This window comes from Anser brachyrhynchus, assembly GCF_964034855.1.
Source record: "Anser brachyrhynchus genome assembly, chromosome: 28".
NCBI lineage: Eukaryota > Metazoa > Chordata > Aves > Anseriformes > Anatidae > Anser > Anser brachyrhynchus.
Genome location: NC_137721.1, coordinates 2,842,010 through 2,858,652, shown reverse-complemented (window position 1 = coordinate 2,858,652; position 16,643 = coordinate 2,842,010). Strand labels below are relative to the sequence as shown.

Here is a 16,643-nt window from a genome sequence, read left to right as displayed (position 1 = left end):
CTTTTCCCTGCCCCATGGGACATGTGCTACTCCTTGCTCTCCAATTCACCTGAAGGCCAAGCAAAGAGCTGTGGCTGTGTTGGCATTGTGGGTGAAGCCCAATCCGCCTGGGGGATTAGGAATTCATTGGGGTTTATTGGTGCCGTGATGTCAGCTTCAGTAGCAGCTGGCCTTTCAAGACGTTATGTGTCACAGCTTGTTCCTCCCATCACATCCCTGTTCCCCTGCGCATGTTTGAGCCTCAGTGTCCCTGAAGGGGAAGGAATATAATTGCTCCACGTCTCCACGTGTGTCATGAAGGGTTTCAGTTTTATTGCATGAATATCTGGGGCTTCCAACTCTGTTCAATGCCGCAGGCTGTCTGAGACAGATATAAAAGGGCTGAGGGCTTTGCAGCCCTCTATCCTGCTCCCTCCACTTGTCTCTAAACAGATCACCTGGGTAAGTCGTACTCTTGGAGGTTTCTCGGGGCTCTCTCCCTACCTCCATCAGTTCAGCCTCTCCCCAGATCCTTGCCTAATTCTGCCTGCCCTTTGCAGTACTCCTTGCCTGCGTGGAAGATGTCCTGCTCCAGCCTGTGTGCCCCTGTGTGTGGGGTGGCCGCCCCGGCCCCAGTGGCTGACAGTGCCAACGAGCCCTGCGTGCGGCAGTGCCCCGACTCCACCGTGGTGATCCAGCCCCCGGCCACGGTGCTCACCTTGCCCGGGCCCATCCTCAGCTCCTTCCCGCAGCATGCCGTGGTCGGCTCGGCCGGAGTCCCGGGTGTTGCAGGGGGCTTCGGCGGCACTTTTGGAGGCCGTGGTGGCTTTGGGGGCTATGGAGGCCTTGGGGGCTATGGCGGCCTTTTGGGCTATGGAGGCCTTGGTGGTTATGGAGGCCTTGGGGGCTATGGAGGCCTTGGAGGCTATGGGGGCTATGGAGCCTTTGGGAGCTGTGGATACGGAGGCTGGCGCCGGGGCCTCAGGTACCTCAGTGGCAGCTGTGGGCCCTGCTAAGCCCACCACTGGCTCCAGCCCCTGACGAAGGAGAGCTCCAGAGCTGCCCCGGAATGTCATAACATGACACCATCAGGAAGGCTCCCCTTTATCATCGCTGGTCTCCAGAGCATGGAGGCCTAATGCCTGCATGGGGCCCACCTCTGTCCTTCTCCTCCCTGCTTGAGCTTCTCTACAGGACTTGCTGCCCCATGACGATGCAGCCAAGCAACGGACGCCTCCTGTGGCATTGCGGCTGCTCACCAACGCTCTGCCTTCTGCAAGGAGTCAGGGGCTGCCTTTCTGCCATCTCCCTGCTCCCCTGGACCTGAAATAAAAGCTCTGTTGCACCTCATTCTGGACCCTGTCTTTTCTGTGACCCTTCCTCCGTTTGCTTCTTGCTGTAAGGCTAGGGAGCTGCCACCGCGGAGTCCTCAGGGGCCCCGTATGCACTCCCTCACCTCCTCCAAAAGCCCTGCGCAGCACGGCCATTACAAGAAGGTTGCCACAGCCTCCCCAAGGGCAAAGGCCTGGTTAGAGTCAGCTGGGAGGCCACGGGACAGAGGAAGGAGGCGCAGGTCCACCCACCAGCCTTTCCTCCAGCCCCTCGGGTTTCCCTCCTCTTCCTCCCACATCTCCATGGAGCACTTGCATGCCTTTCCCCATCCCTGGGCCAGAAGCTCTCCCCTGATGAAGGAGGGCTCTAGAGCTTCCATGGAACATCCCTACCTGATGTTGCCAGGAAGGGCTCCTCTTCAGCATCCCTGGGCTTCAGAGCCTGGAGGTTTCATGCCTGCATGGGGCCCATCTCTGTCTTTGTCCTTCCTGCTTGAGCTTTTTTTCAGGACTTGCTGCCCCATGATGACACTGCCCAGCACCATACGCCTGTTCCTGTGGCATTGCTGATGCTCACCTCTTCTCTTGTTTATGCAAGGAGTCGGGCCTGCCCCTGGCCAGGGGCTACCCTTCTGCTGTCTCCATGCTCCCTTGGAACTGAAATAAAATCTCTGTTGCACCACATTTTCGACCCCATTTTTTGCATGTTCCTACCTCCATTCACTTCTTGCTGTGAGGCCAGGGAGCTGCCACCGGAGCATTTTCAGGGGCCCTGCAGGCGTTCCCTCAACTCCTCCAAATGCCCTGCACAGCACGGCCATTATAAGACGGTCAGCACAGCCTCCCTAAGGGCATAGGCCTGGTTAGAGCCAAGTGGAAGGCCACGGGACAGAGAAAGGAGGCGGACGTCCTCCAACCAGCCTTTCCTCCAGCCCCTCGGGTTTCCCTCCTCTTCCTCCCACATCTCCATGGAGCACTTGCACGCCTTTCCCCACCACTGGGCCAGAAGCTCTTCCCTGTATACACAGCTTGCCTGCTTGTAGCTGGTGGACACAGCTCTGCCCGGGTAGGACAGCAGTGCTCCACACAGCCCCATACTGCAGACATGCTGCCAGGCCATGGCTGCCCTTCCTCACACACCAGCACACCAAGCGACCTGCACGGCCAGGCCCCCAGAACACCTGGCCACAACAGCTGTGAGGAGGCACGACTGCTGCCTCCCACCACTCTGCCCTCACCCAGCATGCAGGGGATGCTATGTGAGGCAGCACCCAGTGGTTGGCTGGGGGTCCTAGCACTGGAGCCTGGGGAGTGGTGTGGATGGGCAGAAATGGAAAAGAGGTCCTCAAGCACAAGAGGAGACACACAAACTTCTGCGCAGGTGGTGGAGGAAAGCTGTGGCTGCTCGGACAGTTTGCTGCTGTTTTCCCCTTCCCCTGTCTTGACAATTACGGGTGATGCATGTTTTCTTGAGCCCCCAGCAGCGACCAATGTGCTGCCCCACTGCTCTTCTTGATTTCCCTAGCAGGAACCGTCTCCAAGAAAGACCACTGTGCAGAGCCAGGATCACACAATCACGAGATGTTTGGGAAAGGAAGGGACATGAGGAGGGTACAGACACCCACCTCCTACTCAAGGCCTTTGTGCCCCCTGGCTCTGGATGGCTGCAATGGGTACATGATGTGAGGGGAACCTTGGGCAGACTTGGCTGTGTCTCCTTCACCCCTTCCCAGTGCCACCAGTTGCAGCTGGGCACATGAGCACAGTCAGCAGGTGGCAGGAGCCCTGACCATGCAGTGGCTGTCTCCCTGTCTCCCCAGACCTCCACGGGTGACCATAGAAAAGGCAATATAAAGAGGTCAAACATGCTGTGGTGGCTGTGCAAGACGTCTGTTTCTCTGTCGTGTTCTCAAAGAACACTGAGATTGAAAACATTGAGAACATTGCCATTCTTCCCGCTGAGAGAAGGGAGGAGGTTCAGGGGGCTGTCCTCTACAAGACCCACTGGGGACTCTGATCTTCAGTCGTAATGCCCTGCCCCAGCGGCCCAAAGGCCCCATTAGCAAAGCCAGGAGTGCAGCCAGCGGCCCAACTGCCCCGGCTCTGAGGTTTGGGGGAAGTCTGGAAGAAGAAGGATGAAGAAATACCATGGGTCGAGAATGTGGTGCAATAGAGCTTTTATTGCAAGTCCAGGGGAGCAGGAAGATGGCAGAAAGGCAGCCCCTGTCCAGGAGCATCCACCAACTCCTTGGAAAAAGCACAGAGGATGGAACCAGAAATGACACCACAGGAACAGGAGGAAGGTGCTGGGTTGCGTATCACGGGGCAGCAAGTCCTAAAGACAATCTCTAGCGGGGCAGGTAAAAGTCAGAGTTGCGCCCCATGAAGGCATAGGGCCCCCAAGCTCTGGAGGCCAGTGATGATGAAGGGGTGCCCTTCCTGCTGGTGTCATGGCGGGACATACCAGGGCAGCTCTGGAGCTCTCCTTTGTCAGAGGTTGGAGCCAGAGGTGGGCTTAGCAGGGCCCGCAGTTGCCACTGAGGTACCTGAGGCCCCGACGCCAGCCGCCATATCCGCAGCTCCCAAAGGCTCCATAGCCCCCATAGCCTCCAAGGCCTCCATAGCCCCCAAGGCCTCCATAACCACCAAGGCCTCCATAGCCCAAAAGGCCGCCATAGCCCCCAAGGCCTCCATAGCCCCCAAAGCCACCACGGCCTCCAAAAGTGCCGCCGAAGCCCCCTGCCACACCCGGGACTCCTGCGGAGCCGACCACGGCATGCTGCGGGAAGGAGCTGAGGATGGGCCCGGGCAAGGTGAGCACCGTGGCCGGGGGCTGGATCACCACGGTGGAGTCGGGGCACTGCCGCACGCAGGGCTCGTTGAAGCTGTCAGCCACTGGGGCCGGGGCGGCCACCCCACACACAGGGGCACACAGGCTGGAGCAGGACATCTTCCACGCGGGCAAGGAGTACTGCAAAGTGCAGGCAGAATTAGGCAAGGATCTGGGGAGAGGCTGTACTGATGGAGGCAGGGAGAGAGCCGCGAGAAGCCTCCAAGAGCACGACTTACCAGGTGATCTGTTTAGAGACAAGTGGAGGAAGCAGGATAGAGGGCTGCGAAGCCCTCAGCCCTTTTATACCTGTCCCAGACAGCCTGCAATATCAGGCAGGGGGCGGTGGTGGAAGCCTCAGATATTCATGCAATAAAGCCAGCACAAATCATGACACACTTGGCGATGTGGAGCAATTATATCCCTCCCCATCAGGGACACTGTGGCTCAAACTTGCCCTGGGGAGCAGGGAGGTGATGGGAGTGACAAACCGTGCCATTCAACTACATCAAAGGCCAGACACTGCTGAAGCTGACCTGAAACACCAATAAACCCTGATTTTTCCCTAATCCCAAACGTTCTCTATGTGGAAGAATCACGGGTAATTGGCGGAAGATGTGCTTTGCAACCCTGTGCACAGCCAGCACGCCTGCCATTACCTCCCTTTTATGGGCTGGTAAACAGAGGTGGTGGAAGTTTGGGTAAAGGGATGAAGCCATCCCAACCACTTGCAAAAGCTCCCAAACATTCACCATCACCCTGTACAGGCAAGGACTGCAAGGCACTCAGGTGGGAGTTTAGGAGCATCCCTAACCATTGCCCTTTTCCCTGCCCCATGGGACATGTGCTACTCCTTGCTCTCCAATTCACCCAAAGGCCAAGCAAAGAGCTGTGGCTGTGTTGGCATTGTGGGTGAAGCCCATTCCACCTGGGGGATTTGGAATTCATTGGGGTTTATTGGTGCCGTGAGGTCAGCTTCAGTAGCAGCTGGCCTTTCAAGACGTTATGTGTCACAGCTTGTTCCTCCCATCACATCCCTGTTCCCCTGTGCATGTTTGAGCCTCAGTGTCCCTGAAGGGGAAGGAATATAATTGCTCCACGTCTCCACGTGTGTCATGAAGGGTTTCAGTTTTATTGCATGAATATCTGGGGCTTCCAACTCTGTTCAATGCCGCAGGCTGTCTGAGACAGATATAAAAGGGCTGAGGGCTTTGCAGCCCTCTATCCTGCTTCCTCCACTTGTCTCTAAACAGATCACCTGGGTAAGTCGTACTCTTGGAGGTTTCTCGGGGCTCTCTCCCTACCTCCATCAGTTCAGCCTCTCCCCAGATCCTTGCCTAATTCTGCCTGCCCTTTGCAGTACTCCTTGCCTGCGTGGAAGATGTCCTGCTCCAGCCTGTGTGCCCCTGTGTGTGGGGTGGCCGCCCCGGCCCCAGTGGCTGACAGTGCCAATGAGCCCTGCGTGCGGCAGTGCCCCGACTCCACCGTGGTGATCCAGCCCCCGGCCACGGTGCTCACCTTGCCCGGGCCCATCCTCAGCTCCTTCCCGCAGCATGCCGTGGTCGGCTCGGCCGGAGTCCCGGGTGTTGCAGGGGGCTTCGGCGGCACTTTTGGAGGCCGTGGTGGCTTTGGGGGCTATGGAGGCCTTGGGGGCTATGGCGGCCTTTTGGGCTATGGAGGCCTTGGTGGTTATGGAGGCCTTGGGGGCTATGGAGGCCTTGGAGGCTATGGGGGCTATGGAGCCTTTGGGAGCTGTGGATACGGAGGCTGGCGCCGGGGCCTCAGGTACCTCAGTGGCAGCTGTGGGCCCTGCTAAGCCCACCACTGGCTCCAGCCCCTGACGAAGGAGAGCTCCAGAGCTGCCCCGGAATGTCATAACATGACACCATCAGGAAGGCTCCCCTTTATCATCGCTGGTCTCCAGAGCATGGAGGCCTAATGCCTGCATGGGGCCCACCTCTGTCCTTCTCCTCCCTGCTTGAGCTTCTCTACAGGACTTGCTGCCCCATGACGATGCAGCCAAGCAACGGATGCCTCCTGTGGCATTGCGGCTGCTCACCAATGCTCTGCCTTCTGCATGGAGTCAGGGGCTGCCTTTCTGCCATCTCCCTGCTCCCCTGGACCTGAAATAAAAACTCTGTTGCACCTCATTCTGGACCCTGTCTTTTCTGTGACCCTTCCTCCGTTTGCTTCTTGCTGTAAGGCTAGGGAGCTGCCACCGCGGAGTCCTCAGGGGCCCCGTATGCACTCCCTCACCTCCTCCAAAAGCCCTGCGCAGCACGGCCATTACAAGAGGGTTGCCACAGCCTCCCCAAGGGCAAAGGCCTGGTTAGAGTCAGCTGGGAGGCCACGGGACAGAGGAAGGAGGCGCAGGTCCACCCACCAGCCTTTCCTCCAGCCCCTCGGGTTTCCCTCCTCTTCCTCCCACATCTCCATGGAGCACTTGCATGCCTTTCCCCATCCCTGGGCCAGAAGCTCTCCCCTGATGAAGGAGGGCTCTAGAGCTTCCATGGAACATCCCTACCTGATGTTGCCAGGAAGGGCTCCTCTTCAGCATCCCTGGGCTTCAGAGCCTGGAGGTTTCATGCCTGCATGGGGCCCATCTCTGTCTTTGTCCTTCCTGCTTGAGCTTTTTTTCAGGACTTGCTGCCCCATGATGACACTGCCCAGCACCATACGCCTGTTCCTGTGGCATTGCTGATGCTCACCTCTTCTCTTGTTTATGCAAGGAGTCGGGCCTGCCCCTGGCCAGGGGCTACCCTTCTGCTGTCTCCATGCTCCCTTGGAACTGAAATAAAATCTCTGTTGCACCACATTTTCGACCCCATTTTTTGCATGTTCCTACCTCCATTCACTTCTTGCTGTGAGGCCAGGGAGCTGCCACTGGAGCATTTTCAGGGGCCCTGCAGGCGTTCCCTCAACTCCTCCAAATGCCCTGCACAGCACGGCCATTATAAGATGGTCAGAACAGCCTCCCTAAGGGCATAGGCCTGGTTAGAGCCAAGTGGAAGGCCACGGGACAGAGGAAGGAGGCGGAGGTCCTCCGACCAGCCTTTCCTCCAGCCCCTCGGGTTTCCCTCCTCTTCCTCCCACATCTCCATGGAGCACTTGCACGCCTTTCCCCATCACTGGGCCAGAAGCTCTTCCCTGTATACACAGCTTGCCTGCTTGCTGCTGGTGGACACAGCTCTGCCCGGGTAGGACAGCAGTGCTCCACACAGCCCCATACTGCAGACATGCTGCCAGGCCATGGCTGCCCTTCCTCACACACCAGCACACCAAGCGACCTGCACGGCCAGGCCCCCAGAACACCTGGCCACAACAGCTGTGAGGAGGCACGACTGCTGCCTCCCACCACTCTGCCCTCACCCAGCATGCAGGGGATGCTATGTGAGGCAGCACCCAGTGGTTGGCTGGGGGTCCTAGCACTGGAGCCTGGGGAGTGGTGTGGATGGGCAGAAATGGAAAAGAGGTCCTCAAGCACAAGAGGAGACACACAAACTTCTGCGCAGGTGGTGGAGGAAAGCTGTGGCTGCTCGGACAGTTTGCTGCTGTTTTCCCCTTCCCCTGTCTTGACAATTACGGGTGATGCATGTTTTCTTGAGCCCCCAGCAGCGACCAATGTGCTGCCCCACTGCTCTTCTTGATTTCCATGGCAGGAACCGTCTCCAAGAAAGACCACTGTGCAGAGCCAGGATCACACAATCACGAGATGTTTGGGAAAGGAAGGGACATGAGGAGGGTACAGACACCCACCTCCTACTCAAGGCCTTTGTGCCCCCTGGCTCTGGATGGCTGCAATGTGTACATGATGTGAGGGGAACCTTGGGCAGACTTGGCTGTGTCTCCTTCACCCCTTCCCAGTGCCACCAGTTGCAGCTGGGCACATGAGCACAGTCAGCAGGTGGCAGGAGCCCTGACCATGCAGTGGCCGTCTCTCTGTCTCCCCAGACCTCCACGGGTGACCATAGAAAAGGCAATATAAAGAGGTCAAACATGCTGTGGTGGCTGTGCAAGACGTCTGTTTCTCTGTCGTGTTCTCAAAGAACATTGAGATTGAAAACATTGAGAACATTGCCATTCTTCCCGCTGAGAGAAGGGAGGAGGTTCAGGGGGCTGTCCTCTACAAGACCCACTGGGGACTCTGATCTTCAGTCGTAATGCCCTGCCCCAGCGGCCCAAAGGCCCCATTAGCAAAGCCAGGAGTGCAGCCAGCGGCCTAACTGCCCCGGCTCTGAGGTTTGGGGGAAGTCTGGAAGAAGAAGGATGAAGAAATACCATGGGTCGAGAATGTGGTGCAATAGAGCTTTTATTGCAAGTCCAGGGGAGCAGGAAGATGGCAGAAAGGCAGCCCCTGTCCAGGAGCATCCACCAACTCCTTGGAAAAAGCACAGAGGATGGAACCAGAAATGACACCACAGGAACAGGAGGAAGGTGCTGGGTTGCGTATCACTGGGCAGCAAGTCCTGAAGAGAATCTCAAGCGGGGCAGGTAAAAGTCAGAGTTGCGCCCCATGCAGGCACGAGGCCCCCAAGCTCTGGAGGCCAGTGATGATGAAGGGGTGCCCTTCCTGCTGGTGTCATGGCGGGACATACCAGGGCAGCTCTGGAGCTCTCCTTTGTCAGAGGTTGGAGCCAGAGGTGGGCTTAGCAGGGCCCGCAGTTGCCACTGAGGTACCTGAGGCCCCGACGCCAGCCGCCATATCCGCAGCTGCCAAATGCTCCATAGCCCCCATAGCCTCCAAGGCCTCCATAGCCACCAAGGCCTCCGTAACCCCCAAGGCCTCCATAGCCCAAAAGGCCGCCATAGCCCCCAAGGCCTCCATAGCCCCCAAAGCCACCACGGCCTCCAAAAGTGCCGCCGAAGCCCCCTGCCACACCCGGGACTCCTGCCGAGCCGACCACGGCATGCTGCGGGAAGGAGCTGAGGATGGGCCCGGGCAAGGTGAGCACCGTGGCCGGGGGCTGGATCACCACGGTGGAGTCAGGGCACTGCTGCACGCAGGGCTCGTTGAAGCTGTCAGCCACTGGGGCCGGGGCAGCCACCCCGCACACAGGAGCACACAGGCTGGAGCAGGACATCTTCCACGCAGGCAAGGAGTACTGCAAAGGGCAGGCAGAGTTAGGCAAGGATCTGGGGAGAGGCTGTACTGACGGAGGCAGGGAGAGAGCCGCGAGAAGCCTCCAAGAGCACGACTTACCAGGTGATCTGTTTAGAGACAAGTGGAGGAAGCAGGATAGAGGGCTGCGAAGCCCTCAGCCCTTTTATACCTGTCCCAGACAGCCTGTAACATCAGGCAGGGGGCGGTGGTGGAAGCCTCAGATATTCATGCAATAAAGCCAGCACAAATCATGACACACTTGGAGACGTGGAGCAATTATATCCCTCCCCATCAGGGACACTGTGGCTCAAACTTGCCCTGGGGAGCAGGGAGGTGATGGGAGTGACAAACCATGCCATTCAACTACATCAAAGGCCAGACACTGCTGAAGCTGACCTGAAACACCAATAAACCCTGATTTTTCCCTAATCCCAAACGTTCTCTATGTGGAAGAGTCACAGGCAATTGGCGGAAGATGTGCTTTGCAACCCTGTGCACAGCCAGCACGCCTGCCATTACCTCCCTTTTATGGGCTGGTAAACAGAGGTGGTGGAAGTTTGGGTAAAGGGATGAAGCCATCCCAACCACTTGCAAAAGCTCCCAAACATTCACCATCACCCTGTACAGGCAAGGACTGCAAGGCACTCAGGTGGGAGTTTAGGAGCATCCCTAACCATTGCCCTTTTCCCTGCCCCATGGGACATGTGCTACTCCTTGCTCTCCAATTCACCTGAAGGCCAAGCAAAGAGCTGTGGCTGTGTTGGCATTGTGGGTGAAGCCCAATCCGCCTGGGGGATTAGGAATTCATTGGGGTTTATTGGTGCCGTGAGGTCAGCTTCAGTAGCAGCTGGCCTTTCAAGACGTTATGTGTCACAGCTTGTTCCTCCCATCACATCCCTGTTCCCCTGTGCATGTTTGAGCCTCAGTGTCCCTGAAGGGGAAGGAATATAATTGCTCCACGTCTCCACGTGTGTCATGAAGGGTTTCAGTTTTATTGCATGAATATCTGGGGCTTCCAACTCTGTTCAATGCCGCAGGCTGTCTGAGACAGATATAAAAGGGCTGAGGGCTTTGCAGCCCTCTATCCTGCTCCCTCCACTTGTCTCTAAACAGATCACCTGGGTAAGTCGTACTCTTGGAGGTTTCTCGGGGCTCTCTCCCTACCTCCATCAGTTCAGCCTCTCCCCAGATCCTTGCCTAATTCTGCCTGCCCTTTGCAGTACTCCTTGCCTGCGTGGAAGATGTCCTGCTCCAGCCTGTGTGCCCCTGTGTGTGGGGTGGCCGCCCCGGCCCCAGTGGCTGACAGTGCCAATGAGCCCTGCGTGCGGCAGTGCCCCGACTCCACCGTGGTGATCCAGCCCCCGGCCACGGTGCTCACCTTGCCCGGGCCCATCCTCAGCTCCTTCCCGCAGCATGCCGTGGTCGGCTCGGCCGGAGTCCCGGGTGTTGCAGGGGGCTTCGGCGGCACTTTTGGAGGCCGTGGTGGCTTTGGGGGCTATGGAGGCCTTGGGGGCTATGGCGGCCTTTTGGGCTATGGAGGCCTTGGTGGTTATGGAGGCCTTGGGGGCTATGGAGGCCTTGGAGGCTATGGGGGCTATGGAGCCTTTGGGAGCTGTGGATACGGAGGCTGGCGCCGGGGCCTCAGGTACCTCAGTGGCAGCTGTGGGCCCTGCTAAGCCCACCACTGGCTCCAGCCCCTGACGAAGGAGAGCTCCAGAGCTGCCCCGGAATGTCATAACATGACACCATCAGGAAGGCTCCCCTTTATCATCGCTGGTCTCCAGAGCATGGAGGCCTAATGCCTGCATGGGGCCCACCTCTGTCCTTCTCCTCCCTGCTTGAGCTTCTCTACAGGACTTGCTGCCCCATGACGATGCAGCCAAGCAACGGATGCCTCCTGTGGCATTGCGGCTGCTCACCAATGCTCTGCCTTCTGCAAGGAGTCAGGGGCTGCCTTTCTGCCATCTCCCTGCTCCCCTGGACCTGAAATAAAAACTCTGTTGCACCTCATTCTGGACCCTGTCTTTTCTGTGACCCTTCCTCCGTTTGCTTCTTGCTGTAAGGCTAGGGAGCTGCCACCGCGGAGTCCTCAGGGGCCCCGTATGCACTCCCTCACCTCCTCCAAAAGCCCTGCGCAGCACGGCCATTACAAGAGGGTTGCCACAGCCTCCCCAAGGGCAAAGGCCTGGTTAGAGTCAGCTGGGAGGCCACGGGACAGAGGGAGGAGGCGGAGGTCCACCCACCAGCCTTTCCTCCAGCCCCTCGGGTTTCCCTCCTCTTCCTCCCACATCTCCATGGAGCACTTGCATGCCTTTCCCCATCCCTGGGCCAGAAGCTCTCCCCTGATGAAGGAGGGCTCTAGAGCTTCCATGGAACATCCCTACCTGATGTTGCCAGGAAGGGCTCCTCTTCAGCATCCCTGGGCTTCAGAGCCTGGAGGTTTCATGCCTGCATGGGGCCCATCTCTGTCTTTGTCCTTCCTGCTTGAGCTTTTTTTCAGGACTTGCTGCCCCATGATGACACTGCCCAGCACCATACGCCTGTTCCTGTGGCATTGCTGATGCTCACCTCTTCTCTTGTTTATGCAAGGAGTCGGGCCTGCCCCTGGCCAGGGGCTACCCTTCTGCTGTCTCCATGCTCCCTTGGAACTGAAATAAAATCTCTGTTGCACCACATTTTCGACCCCATTTTTTGCATGTTCCTACCTCCATTCACTTCTTGCTGTGAGGCCAGGGAGCTGCCACTGGAGCATTTTCAGGGGCCCTGCAGGCGTTCCCTCAACTCCTCCAAATGCCCTGCACAGCACGGCCATTATAAGATGGTCAGAACAGCCTCCCTAAGGGCATAGGCCTGGTTAGAGCCAAGTGGAAGGCCACGGGACAGAGGAAGGAGGCGGAGGTCCTCCGACCAGCCTTTCCTCCAGCCCCTCGGGTTTCCCTCCTCTTCCTCCCACATCTCCATGGAGCACTTGCACGCCTTTCCCCATCACTGGGCCAGAAGCTCTTCCCTGTATACACAGCTTGCCTGCTTGTAGCTGGTGGACACAGCTCTGCCCGGGTAGGACAGCAGTGCTCCACACAGCCCCATACTGCAGACATGCTGCCAGGCCACGGCTGCCCTTCCTCACACACCAGCACACCAAGCGACCTGCACGGCCAGGCCCCCAGAACACCTGGCCACAACAGCTGTGAGGAGGCATGACTGCTGCCTCCCACCACTCTGCCCTCACCCAGCATGCAGGGGATGCTATGTGAGGCAGCACCCAGTGGTTGGCTGGGGGTCCTAGCACTGGAGCCTGGGGAGTGGTGTGGATGGGCAGAAATGGAAAAGAGGTCCTCAAGCACAAGAGGAGACACACAAACTTCTGCGCAGGTGGTGGAGGAAAGCTGTGGCTGCTCGGACAGTTTGCTGCTGTTTTCCCCTTCCCCTGTCTTGACAATTACGGGTGATGCATGTTTTCTTGAGCCCCCAGCAGCGACCAATGTGCTGCCCCACTGCTCTTCTTGATTTCCATGGCAGGAACCGTCTCCAAGAAAGACCACTGTGCAGAGCCAGGATCACACAATCACGAGATGTTTGGGAAAGGAAGGGACATGAGGAGGGTACAGACACCCACCTCCTACTCAAGGCCTTTGTGCCCCCTGGCTCTGGATGGCTGCAATGTGTACATGATGTGAGGGGAACCTTGGGCAGACTTGGCTGTGTCTCCTTCACCCCTTCCCAGTGCCACCAGTTGCAGCTGGGCACATGAGCACAGTCAGCAGGTGGCAGGAGCCCTGACCATGCAGTGGCCGTCTCTCTGTCTCCCCAGACCTCCACGGGTGACCATAGAAAAGGCAATATAAAGAGGTCAAACATGCTGTGGTGGCTGTGCAAGACGTCTGTTTCTCTGTCGTGTTCTCAAAGAACATTGAGATTGAAAACATTGAGAACATTGCCATTCTTCCCGCTGAGAGAAGGGAGGAGGTTCAGGGGGCTGTCCTCTACAAGACCCACTGGGGACTCTGATCTTCAGTCGTAATGCCCTGCCCCAGCGGCCCAAAGGCCCCATTAGCAAAGCCAGGAGTGCAGCCAGCGGCCCAACTGCCCCGGCTCTGAGGTTTGGGGGAAGTCTGGAAGAAGAAGGATGAAGAAATACCATGGGTCGAGAATGTGGTGCAATAGAGCTTTTATTGCAAGTCCAGGGGAGCAGGAAGATGGCAGAAAGGCAGCCCCTGTCCAGGAGCATCCACCAACTCCTTGGAAAAAGCACAGAGGATGGAACCAGAAATGACACCACAGGAACAGGAGGAAGGTGCTGGGTTGCGTATCACGGGGCAGCAAGTCCTAAAGACAATCTCAAGCGGGGCAGGTAAAAGTCAGAGTTGCGCCCCATGCAGGCACGAGGCCCCCAAGCTCTGGAGGCCAGTGATGATGAAGGGGTGCCCTTCCTGCTGGTGTCATGGCGGGACATACCAGGGCAGCTCTGGAGCTCTCCTTTGTCAGAGGTTGGAGCCAGAGGTGGGCTTAGCAGGGCCCGCAGTTGCCACTGAGGTACCTGTGGCCCCGACGCCAGCCGCCATATCCGCAGCTGCCAAATGCTCCATAGCCCCCATAGCCTCCAAGGCCTCCATAGCCACCAAGGCCTCCGTAACCCCCAAGGCCTCCATAGCCCAAAAGGCCGCCATAGCCCCCAAGGCCTCCATAGCCCCCAAAGCCACCACGGCCTCCAAAAGTGCCGCCGAAGCCCCCTGCCACACCCGGGACTCCTGCCGAGCCGACCACGGCATGCTGCGGGAAGGAGCTGAGGATGGGCCCGGGCAAGGTGAGCACCGTGGCCGGGGGCTGGATCACCACGGTGGAGTCAGGGCACTGCTGCACGCAGGGCTCGTTGAAGCTGTCAGCCACTGGGGCCGGGGCAGCCACCCCGCACACAGGAGCACACAGGCTGGAGCAGGACATCTTCCACGCAGGCAAGGAGTACTGCAAAGTGCAGGCAGAGTTAGGCAAGGATCTGGGGAGAGGCTGTACTGACGGAGGCAGGGAGAGAGCCGCGAGAAGCCTCCAAGAGCACGACTTACCAGGTGATCTGTTTAGAGACAAGTGGAGGAAGCAGGATAGAGGGCTGCGAAGCCCTCAGCCCTTTTATACCTGTCCCAGACAGCCTGTAACATCAGGCAGGGGGCGGTGGTGGAAGCCTCAGATATTCATGCAATAAAGCCAGCACAAATCATGACACACTTGGAGACGTGGAGCAATTATATCCCTCCCCATCAGGGACACTGTGGCTCAAACTTGCCCTGGGGAGCAGGGAGGTGATGGGAGTGACAAACCATGCCATTCAACTACATCAAAGGCCAGACACTGCTGAAGCTGACCTGAAACACCAATAAACCCTGATTTTTCCCTAATCCCAAACGTTCTCTATGTGGAAGAGTCACAGGCAATTGGCGGAAGATGTGCTTTGCAACCCTGTGCACAGCCAGCACGCCTGCCATTACCTCCCTTTTATGGGCTGGTAAACAGAGGTGGTGGAAGTTTGGGTAAAGGGATGAAGCCATCCCAACCACTTGCAAAAGCTCCCAAACATTCACCATCACCCTGTACAGGCAAGGACTGCAAGGCACTCAGGTGGGAGTTTAGGAGCATCCCTAACCATTGCCCTTTTCCCTGCCCCATGGGACATGTGCTACTCCTTGCTCTCCAATTCACCTGAAGGCCAAGCAAAGAGCTGTGGCTGTGTTGGCATTGTGGGTGAAGCCCAATCCGCCTGGGGGATTAGGAATTCATTGGGGTTTATTGGTGCCGTGAGGTCAGCTTCAGTAGCAGCTGGCCTTTCAAGACGTTATGTGTCACAGCTTGTTCCTCCCATCACATCCCTGTTCCCCTGTGCATGTTTGAGCCTCAGTGTCCCTGAAGGGGAAGGAATATAATTGCTCCACGTCTCCACGTGTGTCATGAAGGGTTTCAGTTTTATTGCATGAATATCTGGGGCTTCCAACTCTGTTCAATGCCGCAGGCTGTCTGAGACAGATATAAAAGGGCTGAGGGCTTTGCAGCCCTCTATCCTGCTCCCTCCACTTGTCTCTAAACAGATCACCTGGGTAAGTCGTACTCTTGGAGGTTTCTCGGGGCTCTCTCCCTACCTCCATCAGTTCAGCCTCTCCCCAGATCCTTGCCTAATTCTGCCTGCCCTTTGCAGTACTCCTTGCCTGCGTGGAAGATGTCCTGCTCCAGCCTGTGTGCCCCTGTGTGTGGGGTGGCCGCCCCGGCCCCAGTGGCTGACAGTGCCAATGAGCCCTGCGTGCGGCAGTGCCCCGACTCCACCGTGGTGATCCAGCCCCCGGCCACGGTGCTCACCTTGCCCGGGCCCATCCTCAGCTCCTTCCCGCAGCATGCCGTGGTCGGCTCGGCCGGAGTCCCGGGTGTTGCAGGGGGCTTCGGCGGCACTTTTGGAGGCCGTGGTGGCTTTGGGGGCTATGGAGGCCTTGGGGGCTATGGCGGCCTTTTGGGCTATGGAGGCCTTGGTGGTTATGGAGGCCTTGGTGGCTATGGAGGCCTTGGAGGCTATGGGGGCTATGGAGCCTTTGGGAGCTGTGGATACGGAGGCTGGCGCCGGGGCCTCAGGTACCTCAGTGGCAGCTGTGGGCCCTGCTAAGCCCACCACTGGCTCCAGCCCCTGACGAAGGAGAGCTCCAGAGCTGCCCCGGAATGTCATAACATGACACCATCAGGAAGGCTCCCCTTTATCATCGCTGGTCTCCAGAGCATGGAGGCCTAATGCCTGCATGGGGCCCACCTCTGTCCTTCTCCTCCCTGCTTGAGCTTCTCTACAGGACTTGCTGCCCCATGACGATGCAGCCAAGCAACGGATGCCTCCTGTGGCATTGCGGCTGCTCACCAACGCTCTGCCTTCTGCAAGGAGTCAGGGGCTGCCTTTCTGCCATCTCCCTGCTCCCCTGGACCTGAAATAAAAACTCTGTTGCACCTCATTCTGGACCCTGTCTTTTCTGTGACCCTTCCTCCGTTTGCTTCTTGCTGTAAGGCTAGGGAGCTGCCACCGCGGAGTCCTCAGGGGCCCCGTATGCACTCCCTCACCTCCTCCAAAAGCCCTGCGCAGCACGGCCATTACAAGAAGGTTGCCACAGCCTCCCCAAGGGCAAAGGCCTGGTTAGAGTCAGCTGGGAGGCCACGGGACAGAGGAAGGAGGCGCAGATCCACCCACCAGCCTTTCCTCCAGCCCCTCGGGTTTCCCTCCTCTTCCTCCCACATCTCCATGGAGCACTTGCATGCCTTTCCCCATCCCTGGGCCAGAAGCTCTCCCCTGATGAAGGAGGGCTCTAGAGCTTCCATGGAACATCCCTACCTGATGTTGCCAGGAAGGGCTCCTCTTCAGCATCCCTGGGCTTCAGAGCCTGGAGGT

General features: G+C 58.0%; 7 protein-coding genes across 7 annotated transcripts; 4 read left to right on the top strand and 3 right to left on the bottom strand.

Annotated features, from left to right (window-relative positions):
• Positions 1-191: 191 nt before the first annotated feature.
• Positions 192-1,430, top strand: LOC308183590 (uncharacterized protein). Its single transcript, XM_080569801.1, has one exon. The coding sequence runs from the start codon at positions 561-563 to the stop codon at positions 993-995; it is 435 nt and encodes a 144-aa protein (XP_080425927.1). The 5' UTR covers positions 192-560; the 3' UTR covers positions 996-1,430.
• Positions 1,431-3,285: 1,855 nt separating this feature from the next.
• LOC308183599 (uncharacterized protein) lies at positions 3,286-4,260 on the bottom strand (the record flags this gene model as incomplete). The annotated part of the gene is made up of 1 exon (XM_080569809.1): positions 3,286-4,260. The coding sequence occupies one exon, from the start codon at positions 4,258-4,260 to the stop codon at positions 3,826-3,828; it is 435 nt and encodes a 144-aa protein (XP_080425935.1). The 3' UTR covers positions 3,286-3,825.
• Positions 4,261-5,384: 1,124 nt separating this feature from the next.
• LOC308183589 (uncharacterized protein) lies at positions 5,385-6,163 on the top strand. Its single transcript, XM_080569800.1, has 2 exons — positions 5,385-5,402; positions 5,501-6,163. The coding sequence occupies exon 2, from the start codon at positions 5,522-5,524 to the stop codon at positions 5,954-5,956; it is 435 nt and encodes a 144-aa protein (XP_080425926.1). The 5' UTR covers positions 5,385-5,402; positions 5,501-5,521; the 3' UTR covers positions 5,957-6,163.
• Positions 6,164-8,389: 2,226 nt separating this feature from the next.
• On the bottom strand, positions 8,390-9,366 carry LOC308183587 (uncharacterized protein). Its single transcript, XM_080569798.1, has 2 exons — positions 9,341-9,366; positions 8,390-9,242 (listed from the first exon to the last, which is right to left on the bottom strand). Exon 2 carries the CDS (start codon positions 9,219-9,221, stop codon positions 8,787-8,789), a length of 435 nt encoding a protein of 144 aa, XP_080425924.1. The 5' UTR covers positions 9,222-9,242; positions 9,341-9,366; the 3' UTR covers positions 8,390-8,786.
• A 979-nt stretch (positions 9,367-10,345) lies between these two features.
• Positions 10,346-11,227, top strand: LOC308183588 (uncharacterized protein). The gene is made up of 2 exons (XM_080569799.1): positions 10,346-10,363; positions 10,462-11,227. The coding sequence occupies exon 2, from the start codon at positions 10,483-10,485 to the stop codon at positions 10,915-10,917; it is 435 nt and encodes a 144-aa protein (XP_080425925.1). The 5' UTR covers positions 10,346-10,363; positions 10,462-10,482; the 3' UTR covers positions 10,918-11,227.
• Positions 11,228-12,934: 1,707 nt separating this feature from the next.
• On the bottom strand, positions 12,935-14,327 carry LOC308183585 (uncharacterized protein). The gene is made up of 2 exons (XM_080569796.1): positions 14,302-14,327; positions 12,935-14,203 (listed from the first exon to the last, which is right to left on the bottom strand). Exon 2 carries the CDS (start codon positions 14,180-14,182, stop codon positions 13,748-13,750), a length of 435 nt encoding a protein of 144 aa, XP_080425922.1. The 5' UTR covers positions 14,183-14,203; positions 14,302-14,327; the 3' UTR covers positions 12,935-13,747.
• LOC308183593 (uncharacterized protein) lies at positions 14,181-16,314 on the top strand. Its single transcript, XM_080569804.1, has one exon. The coding sequence runs from the start codon at positions 15,444-15,446 to the stop codon at positions 15,876-15,878; it is 435 nt and encodes a 144-aa protein (XP_080425930.1). The 5' UTR covers positions 14,181-15,443; the 3' UTR covers positions 15,879-16,314.
• The last annotated feature ends 329 nt before the right edge of the window (positions 16,315-16,643 follow it).